The 10,935-nt window shown below is 40.0% G+C and overlaps 1 protein-coding gene across 2 annotated transcripts in view; it reads right to left on the reverse strand.

Annotated features, from left to right (window-relative positions):
* The window catches only part of ARNT2 (aryl hydrocarbon receptor nuclear translocator 2), a 268,147-nt gene extending 259,160 nt beyond the window's left edge, over positions 1-8,987 (reverse strand). Inside the window, exons 1-2 of one of the 2 annotated variants that reach the window (XM_056806028.1) lie at positions 8,447-8,810; positions 7,667-7,709 (exon numbers count right to left, since the gene is read on the reverse strand). Coding sequence is in view for 1 of the 2 variants with exons in the window: in XM_001367918.3 (XP_001367955.2) it covers positions 8,447-8,477 (31 nt within the window). In the remaining variant the exon portion in view is untranslated. Of the gene's footprint in view, positions 1-7,666; positions 7,710-8,446 lie in introns of both variants that reach the window. The other variant, XM_001367918.3, reaches the window with a different exon arrangement.
* Between the last annotated feature and the right edge of the window lie 1,948 nt (positions 8,988-10,935).

The raw sequence follows: 10,935 nt of genomic DNA on the forward strand, positions 1-10,935 counted from the left end.
GTGGCCTTGTGGATAAAGCACCAGGTCTGGAGTCAGAAACACTCATCTTCCTAAGTGCAAATCTAGACTTAGGCACTTACTAACTGTGTGACTATGGGTTTACCCCCATTTGCCTCTGATCCTCATCAGTAAATGAGTTGGTTGGAAAAGTAAATGACAAACCCTCCAGTATCTTTGCCAAGAAAAGCTCTAAGGTGGTCATGAAGAGTCAGATAGGACTGAAACAATTGAACAACAAAATCCATGTAGCTATGGATGGAGAGCCATGCCTGGAGACAGGAGGATAGGGACCATTGTTTGGTTTTCTTTGTAATCTCAAGCCTTAGCATAATGATTGGCATATGGTAGAAAAAAATATAAAGATGAGTTAATTAGGTCATAGGGTAGAGTAGAAGGAGAAATACATGTAGCTTAGAAAAATGTGACAAAGTCCAAAAAACACTGGATTTGAAGTCAGAGAACTTGAGTTAGAACCCTAACGCTGCTGTGCAATGTTTTTGCCTTGATTTTTGTTGTTTAGTCATTTTTTAGTTGTGTCTGACTCTTTGTAACTCCAATTTCACAAAAATGCTGGAGTTGTTTGCCATTTCCTTCTCCAGCTTATTTTACAGATGAGGAAACTGAGGCAAACAGAGTTAAGTGTCAACAGTCACATGGCTAATAAGTGCCTGAGGTCAGATTTGAACTTAGGGAAACTAACTTCAGGCTGGGCACTCTATGTGCTGCACTACAAAGCTGCTATCTTTATGCTTACCCCTTACACCCACCCTTCTTATGAACTTCCCTACATCTGTCCATCACCATCTTTCAAGTCACTTAGATTTGAAGATTGACTCTTTGTTACTTCAAATTAATTCACATATCCATTCAAGTCGCCAAATCTTGCTTCTATCTGCTCAAAATCATAAAATTCGTCCCTTTCTCTGCACTTAGCATCTCACTTTGACTACTGAAATTAGCCTCACAATTAGTCTGTCTGAAGTCTCTAGTTACATCCCTCCATCTTCCACGTAGCTGCTTGAATAATTTTCCTAAAGTACAGATATACTAAAATCACTCTCCAATTCAATAAACTCCAGTAGGTTCTCTATTGGTTCTAGGATATAAACTCCTCTTTTTGAATTTTAAGTACCTTGATCACCTTATCCTAACCTTCCTTTCAAGCCTTATTCTCCTTCAAGCATTCCATAGTCCAGCTATCCAGGCCTTCTTGTTTTTTACTCATCTATAACATTCTATTTCCCAAATCTGTGACTGCTTTGTCTCTCTCTATGGTTGAAATACATTCCCCCTCAATTCCAATACTCAGAATTCTTCCTTCAAAACTCAGCTCACATGCTACCTTCTAACATGGCAGTTCTTAATCTGGTATCCACAAGCCATATGGTATACAAAAGTAGATTTCAAGTGGTTCATGCACTTGGATGGGGAAAAATAGATCTTTACTTTTATTCATCTCTAACTGAAAAGAATTCCCTTCAATTATAAATGTAGACAACAATCACTATTCTGAGCAGGGGTTTATGGGCTTTACCAACTGCCACAGGGATCTATGACCTCCCAAAATGTTAAGAACTCTTGCTTTAACATGAAGCTTTTTCTGATCTCCTAGCTATTAGTTCCTACTCTCAAAATTTCTTTGATTTTATTTTATATATTCTTACATATGTTGATGTCTCTCCCAAAGGAATATAAGCTACCCAAAGGCAAGAAGTGTCTGGGTTTTTTCTTTGCCTTCCCAATATTTCACACACAATAAGTGTTTAATAAATGACTAATGATTGATTGGAAGTGGCGTGGCTTTACTTGCCAATGAAGTGCCAATTGAAATAAGTTCTATTTTGCTAGAAAGGTTTCCATATTCCAAGGGAAGAATGAACCTACTTTCCAAGAACCATTCTCAATAAGGCTAGAAAGGCTCATGACCAGGCTGGCCATTTGATGACTAATTTTAGGGCCATGTTAAATCATGAAACAAAGGTCCTCACTGTCCTACCATCATCTTTAGCAATGATGGTGGCAGAGTTGCGATAAGGAATCAGAGGGGACCAAGAATCACAAGGGTATTAGACGAACTAAAAACATTAACTCAGCTGTTTATTCTCTAACCGTGATATCTTTGTTTAATAACCAATGTGTGGATCTACTCTAAGAGTAATTGTATCACATCTATCTTGACAGTATGACTATAAATGAAATAAAAAAGTTAAAAGCTACATCAAAGGAGGGTTCCTTCACAGTCAAGTCAAAAAGCATTATTAAGTGCCTACTATGTTCCAGGATCTATGCTAAGCACTAGGGATACAAAGGAAAGTCAAAAGATAGTCCCTGCCCTCAAGAAGCTCACATTCTAATGGAAAAGACAACATTCAACAACATGCACAGAAAAGACATGTAGAAGACAAGGTAGAGCACTGATATGTATGCAAATGCATACGTAAAATCATCCCATATCAGGAACTGGTATCTGAAGAGATTTGTATTATTTATTTTTAATTGGATGTTGTTTTTAATGCTTTTAATATTCTTTCACCTAAGTAATTTCCCTGTAAAATCTAATATGTGATGAAAAATCAATTCAGAATAAAAATACTAAAGATCAGGTAGAACTAATGCAATATTAACATTTTTATTTTAAATGTATATATGTATATAAATTTACATAAAATTTAAATATTTTAACATTGATTTAATCTTAAGTACAGTTATTTCAAATGCTTGGGACAGAGAGGTGGCACAATGGATAGAGACCCACACCTAGAGACAAGGGGTCTTTCATTCAAATCTGATGTCAGAGTCTTGGCTGTGTGATCCTGGGCAAGTCACTTAACCCCAACTGCTTAGTCCTTTCTGTTCTTCTGCTTGGAACCAATACTTAGTATTGATTCTAAGACAGAAAGTAAGGATTTAAAAAAATAAGAATTTCAAATATTCTTAAAACATACCTTGTGTCATTTTGTTAAAGTATGCATATATCCTTTAATTATGCAATAAAAAATAAAATTGCTCTCATAACATTTTTACCTAAGGTTATCACTCCCCCCCCCCCCAAGGTTATCACTTTTAAAATTCTGAACCATTTTCCTCAGCACCGTAAAATAGAAAGAACATAGAATTTTAAGTATTACTACCTCACTGGGTCTCAGTTTACTCATTTGTAAAACTAGGGGATTATACTAGATGATTTGTAGGGTCCTTTCTTTCTCTAAATCTATGATTCTATAATCCAAAATATTTATGCATGTTGGCCATTTGAACACTATCCTCTTGTCAATTAAAGCATTTCATTTTTAGACTGGCTTACCAGCTCTTGGCGTTCCTTTACTATTAACAATAATTAGGGACAGAGTTTCCAAATGTATTATAAAATATAATGGTGAGAACATCATGAGAACCAACATAAAATAGCTCTGGTTTTGTATTTTAATGAGTGAATTTGTAGAAAATGCAGTTAATCCCATTAACAAGAATATAATCAAAGTCATATTCATAAATGAAATCATTAAACATTTTGCAAGACTCTAAGATAATGCAGTATTGTTATTGAGGTGTGTGGCAGAGAAACTCCCTCTCCTTAAAAAGTCTTTGAATTATGGAGTCACCCCCAAAGAAGGTCATAGGTGCCAGTGCTAAAATGTAAATGTGAGGTCTGAAGTATTTTCAGTGTTTCAGGGAAATCCACAGGGGTTGCTTTTAATATGCAAATGTGCATTGTGAATCACAGAATGGGGAGGAAGACACAGAAAGAGACAGAGAGGCTACTCTTCAGATCTGGAGGGCAGAGGACCCTCAGTTCAGCTAGGTGAGAGGGTGATACCTACTATCAGAGCCGGGAAAACTAATGTGTATTTATTGAAGGAAAGAAGGAGAAGGGCTGTGTGTGTGTGTGTGTGTGTGTGTGTGTGTGTGTGTGTGTGTGTGTGTGTGTGTGTGTGTGTGTGTTGGAAGCCTGGCATGTGATGGGTAGGAATAGGATGGATATAATGAGAAGGGAGAAGCTAGGGATATTCCCCTAGAAGATATATCACAGGCCAGAGGAAAGAGATAACAATAAACTATTCAATGGACAGAATGGCTTAATCCAGGGTACTAGGTCATAGGAATGCATGCTTTGCACACACTATATACTCAAACAATCTAGAAAACATGTTGAGAGAAAAATGATTATTTTAACACTAGAAAGGATCTCAGAGGTCATCTAATTTATTCCACTCTGCTTTAAATAGAAGCCAGAGAAGTTAAATGACTTGCCTAGAGTGATACAGGTAGGAAGTAGAAGCCATAAAATTTGAACCCAGATTTTTTGACTCCTCCGACCAGTGTTCTTTACAATGAACCATTCTGAGTAGTAGGAAAAAATAATGAAGTCAAAAATTAAGCTATTGAATAGTGTCTCTGGCCCTTATTACTAGAGAAACTATTAGTAAATCACTTAACCTCGTTAGGCCTCAAGTTCCTTATCTTTGAAATGAGAGAGTCAGACTAGAATGTATTCTAAGATCCCTTTTTACTCAATACCCTATATACTCTCAGTATTTTATTGAATAAATAGCAAGGAAGGGCTACACATCACAGTTAGACGAGGAAATAGTAAGAAGGCAGGCTTCCTCAAACATAAGTCAGAAGTACCTGTTCCCAAAATGAAAAATGATCTTACTCCTCCATTGACTAAAAGGTTCAAGGCTCAACCTGGGCTAAAGGGTAAAAGAAGGATAGAATAGACAGGAGAGAAAACCCAAGGATTAGGGCTCAGACCAAAGATAAATGGCAAGAGGAATACCTAGAAGGGACTGTTCAATGATGCAAACAGTGAGTAAGCAAGACTTAAATGGATTCACCTCAACTATATCAACAGCTTATAGTTCACAATTTGATTGCACTTCAATGTATGCACTATACACTCAATTCATTTGAGTTCTGGAGGGCAACAATCAGGTCAAAAGCTAGGATACTACATGATTTGCCAGAAAGATGGGGGAAGGAATGGATTCTGGGCTATGGTCTTTGATGAAGAAATTCCTGTCATCACATAGGTCTTCTCCATTGAAATCAGCAGGAAAAATTAAAACTAAAATTGACCTATAAATCAATCAACCAATCAGTATTTATTGATTGTCTATTAGTCAGTCAATCAAAAAGTATTTATTAAATGTATGTACTAGGTACTAGAGATATGTAGAAATGTGAAAACCATCTCTGCTCTCAAGAAGCTCACATTCAAACAGGGGAAAAATATATAACTAGGTATGAACAATATACAAAGAATAAATAATGGACGGAAATCTCAGAAGAGAAGAGCACTAGTAGCTAGGGGAACCTAAGAAAGGTTACATTTGAAAAGTCTTGAAGGAAGTCAATAAAACTAAGGTGAATGTGAGGTACTAGAGTATTATAGATGAAGCAAAGAGCCAGTGCAGAGGCAATAGAATTCTGTGTACAAGACAAGTAGGCTAGGGTAGCCAGACTTTAGAATGCAGAGAGAGCCGTAAAGTATAAAAAGCCTGGAAAGATAGGAAAAGGGTCAGGTTATCAAGAGTTTTTAATGCCAAAGAGAAGATTTTCTATTTGATCTTGGCTGGTTGGTTGGTTGTTCATCCTTTATATTAGAAAAAGAGCAATGATATCATGATGTCAGATTCAGGAAAAGCTGTGTTTGGCTATGGATGATGAGTCCAATATGAATTCAGAAGGCACTACTACAGATTGGGCACAAGCAGTCCTTTAGAACATTTAGGGCTGGGGTGGCTCTGCCCAAAGTTTCATGGTAAGTCCTGTACACCAGGAAGATCATTTTGGTAATTGAATGGAGGATAGTTTGGAGTGGGTAGAAGTTTGAGGGAAGGAAATCAGTTAGAAGAATATCACCACAGTCCAGGTTAAAGGTGATAAGCACCTGAATAGGGGAGAGGGTGAGAAACTATGTGAGTGAAGAGAAGAGGATATATACAAGAGATGTTTTGAAAGTAAAAATAATAAAGATTTGGTAACAGAATGGAAATATGGGTAAAAAAGTAAAGAGTCAAGGATGACAAGAAGTTTGGGAGCTTAGGTGACTGAAAGGATGGTAATACGCCTGATAGTAATATAGAAGTTAAAAAAAAACAGAGGAGGGGGGCAGATAATGAACAATTGTTAGACATATTGAGTATGGGATACCCAAGTCAAGATGTCCAAAAGACAACTGGTGGCATAGAATCATTATTGAGGGGAAAGACTAGGGCTGGATTTATAGATTAGGAACTTCTCTTCATGATAATTAAATCTATGGGAGGTGATATCACCAAATAAGATAATAGAGAAGGAAAAGAGAAGAGGACATAAAACAGAGCTTTGTGGGGACAAGCCATGATTAGTGGGCATAATATGGATGAGGATTCAGCAAAGGAAACTGAGAAGAAATGGTCAGACAGATAGAAGAACCAGGAGAGAATGTCATTTGGAAAACCCTAATAGGAGAATATATCTATGAAGAGGTTATCAACAGTGCCCAAAATTGAGTTATAATCCTGGCACAATGCTAAACCCTGTGAGGGACACAAAGATGCACAAAATATAGTCCTTATCCTCAAGGAGGTTACAATCTAGATTAAACAATAGAGTTTTATGCCTCCTTTTGTCCCAAGATGAGGGTAAGATATGAAATTTGTTTTTCTCCTACTTAAATCCATATTTAACATACCACTTAAGGTAATGTATTTTTCCTATAAAAAAAAACTGAGAAATTTAGTTGAGGGAAACAGACAATTGAATAAACATATTAACCTTTATACTCTGAAGGTTGGTTTCAGTCTGTTATAACAAGTAATAAGTGAAAATGAACATGAGGTCGAAACCGAATTTCTCAATGTTACATATGTAACATATACATAATAACACATGATTTCTCATAGATTCCAAGATACAGAGTTCCCCTGATATCAGAAATTGAACCACAGTCACAAAGACATTTGAAGAAGAATCTTAAAAAGACTTGTGTTTTAGTCCCAGTTTGAATGACCTTAATTAAGTCAGTTAAACCCTCTTGAGTTTCACTATAAAAATGAGTGAGTTGGAATTGATGATTTTTAAGATTTCTCCCAGCTCTATAATTTCAAGTCAAAGTTACCAAGTGCTTACAAATTGTATACCATGGTTACTTTCAAACACATCAGTAAGTATTGCCATTGATTATTTATTAAAAGTTTGCATCTAATAGTTGCAGAGTACTACAGTGTACAAAGATGTTTGCTGAACTTATTAAAACTATGAAGTAATAAAATTATGCACCATAAACTGTCTATGAGACTTTATCCTCATTCCAAACCTGAACCTGTATTAGTATACAAATTCCCAAACTGCCTCTCTTTTTAAAAAATTCCAATTTCTAATAGGTTTTTATAAGACCATAGTCTTTGAAAGTATAATAAAAGTTAATCATTGTCAAGGATTCCAAGTTTTAGTTACCAGAAAACTGGTTTTCCTGAGCTGTCCAGCAACCAAAATCCATTACACAATTCTCAGGCCTCTGCTAAAAGGCTGATTCTAAATTATACAACTTTTCTATTCAGCAAGTAGTCTAAAAGCCAGTTCCCAACAGGTAGTGTACTTTTATAAATAAATTATTTTCTCTCAGCTCAAATCCTAAAGTAGGCAGATGTTAAGACTGGGTTTCTTTTTCAAAATCTACCAGGATCATTCTGAAGGCGGTTCTGAGCTCAGATCTGGTTCTTCTGGTAAAACAAAAACAAACAAAAAAATATTTGGATTGAGGGAAAACACAATGCCTTGTTTTTAAATTGTGATCATAATAGCAATATTTCTGTTGTTTCTATTCCTTGCTGTTATTATCACCATCACTGGCTGTTGAGGAAACTTACTGTGCCTACCGGGGAGAGAGAGAAGAATCACAGGAGTTGAATATGAGCTCTCAACTTGGGTATCCAGGATCAGAGCCCACAACAAACAGTACAATACTCAATCTGATGACCAAATGACCCAGGCCCATTAGGTTGGCATCTTAAAGACTCAGCTATCTCTCTTTTGGACTGAAATGTAGCTAAGGGTGGGAGGAGAAAAGGATGGGCCCCTTTTAACCTGATAGTTGTCCCTGGCGTTTTACCATCATCCCACCACCACCACCTTGGCCCTACTCCCAGCCAAAGATGCTTTGCAGAGTCCTCAGCCCCTTCCCCGTTTCTGAGGGCCCATCCTGGGAATGTTGCTGATGATGCCGCGGCTAGCGGGCACAGGGGAACAAGCACCTCTAAAGGGGCTCGGGGCTCTGCTCACTGTGAGGCTGGGGGAGTGAGACTGGGGGGGCGCGGCGGGAAAGGGGGAGCGGGACAGTACCAGATGCTTCCCACCCGTCCCCTGCCCCAAGGGAAGCGCCCCCTTGGTCGCCCCCTCCCCCTAGTAGAGGGGCTGCGTTGGCAGGGTCGGAAGACAGACTAGGGCTTAGGTTACTCACCCGAAGGATTGACCGCTGCCGGTGTTGCCATCTTGTCTCCAAGAAGAATTTAGAGCAATGCAAGGAGCGAGGGGAGGGGAGGGGAGGGGAGGGGGCGGGCCGGGGTAGGGAGGAAGGCGGGGGAGGAGCGGACTGGGAGCCCGGGGTGTAAAGGGACCGAGGCCAGAGGGGCTGTGGACTAGCACCCACACAAAGGGACAAGGAGGGCAACCAGAGCGCAGCACAGCGCGCAGGCTAGGGCTCCCCACACCCACCAGCCTGCCTGCCTCCCTCGCCCTCTCCCCCTCAGAGCTGCGCTCCGCCCAGGCCCAGCGCTAAGGCTGCTTCGCGTCTCTCCTCTCCTTTCCTCTCCTCTCCTCTTCCTTCTCCTCCTCCTCCTCCTCCTCCTCCTCCTCCTCCTCCTCCTCCTCCTCCTCCTCCTCCTCCTCCTCCTCCTCCTCCTCTCCCCCCACCCCCTTCTAGTTCAGCCTTTTGTCGAGAAGAAGGAAAGCCGTCTCAGATCCCCGCGTAAAAATGCCAGCCTCTCCAAGATGTCTGAGCTGTAACACCGCGAGACTTGGGGCTGCATGTATTAAGACCCCCAAAGTTTGGGACCGCTTAGGAAAACTGCCCCTAAGAAAGCTGTCCGGGAGGCAAAGGATGAAGATCCCGGGCCGCCTCTCTCGGGGCTCGAGCGCGCTGCTGCCACTGGTATACTGGTGGCAGAGAAGGGGCGCAAGAGTGAAGAAGGCAAGGTAGAGCAGGGGGCCGGGGGGGGGGGGCGTAGAAAGGCCACACAGAAACAAAGAGGGGGTTGCCTGGTACCTAGCGTAAATGACCCAAACCCACCAGCCCCTTTTGAGCCCTGGGGCCTCAGAGGCTTAGCCACCCCTTTCAGCGAGTTTCATGATAGGAGGATAAGAGGACTCCATGTGTAGTTCCCAGCAGCAGTATCTGATCTACCAGTGTTTCAATTTGGAGATGACTTTGTCATCTTTCTTTCCCCAAGAAGGAATATTTCTGAGGCGACAATCTAGTAGGACTTCACAGTGTTTCTCGACATTGGTAAAAAAAGACATTAGGATTCAAAGGGAGGCACAGTGCTTAGAAACCTGGTGATGGGGAGAGGCAGAGCTGAAACAATGGCATCACAGTCCTAGCCCAATTAGCATGCTGCAAGCTTCTGATAAAGTTCACATCAGAACACATTCAGTACCAGAAAACAGCCTTTAAAATGACATCATGGCTCTGATTTAAGGCCACTCAACACTTGCACAATCAGAAGACAAAGTTAATACACAAGGACTATAGCAATGGTAGACATACTGGTTCTCCTCTTACCACACTGCCCCCTCCCCAAACCCACCCACCCTCCCCTTTACATCGGTGAATTTCAGAACTGGAAAGGACCTTTGACATCATGGAGTAGATATTTTTCCTCTCACACCAGTGAGTGCAGTAAAGTTCTAAAACTTTAATTCTAAATTTGACTTTTAGGAGTTCAAAATCATTACAATTGTCATATTTATACCAAGAAGCTAAGATGTGATGAAATGTGCCCATACTCTCAAAAATACAAGTAGGTATAATCGTGGACAAGGCTTTAGATGACTTAGGTAGTTGTCCCAACTCTGTCAGTAATTAGGCATGCAACCTTGGAAAAGCCATTTATCTTCTGCAGACCTCAATTTCCTCATTTATCTAGTCATAGGACTAGGCTAAATAATCTCTTAAATTCTAAATTTCTAAAATCTATAATTCTATATTCTGATTGCTGGAAATAATTTCAATGGATTTATCAGGGACTCTGATCATTTGTAATAGAAGCCCACAGTGAGGTGAGGGATGGGTCATTGACATCAGTCTATAGGATTTTTGGGGAAAAAAATCTGACACCTCCCCCCCCCCCCCATAAGATCTGTTTGGGATAGATGCTGTAAGAGAAAAGAAAAAAAAATCATATATAACAGCCTCTGCCTTCAAGGAGTTTACAGTCTAGCTGGAAGGGGAAAAGCACATAATTGTTAAATTAAATATTCATACTTGGCAATACAGATACACAGCCCCTAAAGTGAATCATTATTTCTACAGAAACATGATGAGATAAAACAGTTTTTCAGGGAGCAATTAGTTTCATGAGGAAAATGGAATAAATGAAACAGGTACACTGACACTTGGGAGAAGTTAATGCTTCTTGGGATCAATCATTAACCTATAGAGAACAGGGTGTATATGGGGTAATCAAGAAGAGCAAGCACTTTCTGGTGGGAGAGCTTGCTGAGCCCTTTTCAATAGCTGCCCATCCACCTTTGGTGTACACTTGTCATCCAAGTTTCACCTGTGGCTTCAAAAAGCTGTAGACACCCTGGAAAAGCCAAGGTAACCAATAGGTCTCAAACTTGCCATAGGGATGTCCAACCCAAGTATATGAAGACTTCCCTGGTGGAACGGGCAGATGATAATTTATTCCAATGGTCATGAAGGTGGGTGAAACAGGTGCTTTGGAGCAC

This window comes from Monodelphis domestica, chromosome 1, assembly GCF_027887165.1.
Source record: "Monodelphis domestica isolate mMonDom1 chromosome 1, mMonDom1.pri, whole genome shotgun sequence".
Classification (NCBI taxonomy): domain Eukaryota; kingdom Metazoa; phylum Chordata; class Mammalia; order Didelphimorphia; family Didelphidae; genus Monodelphis; species Monodelphis domestica.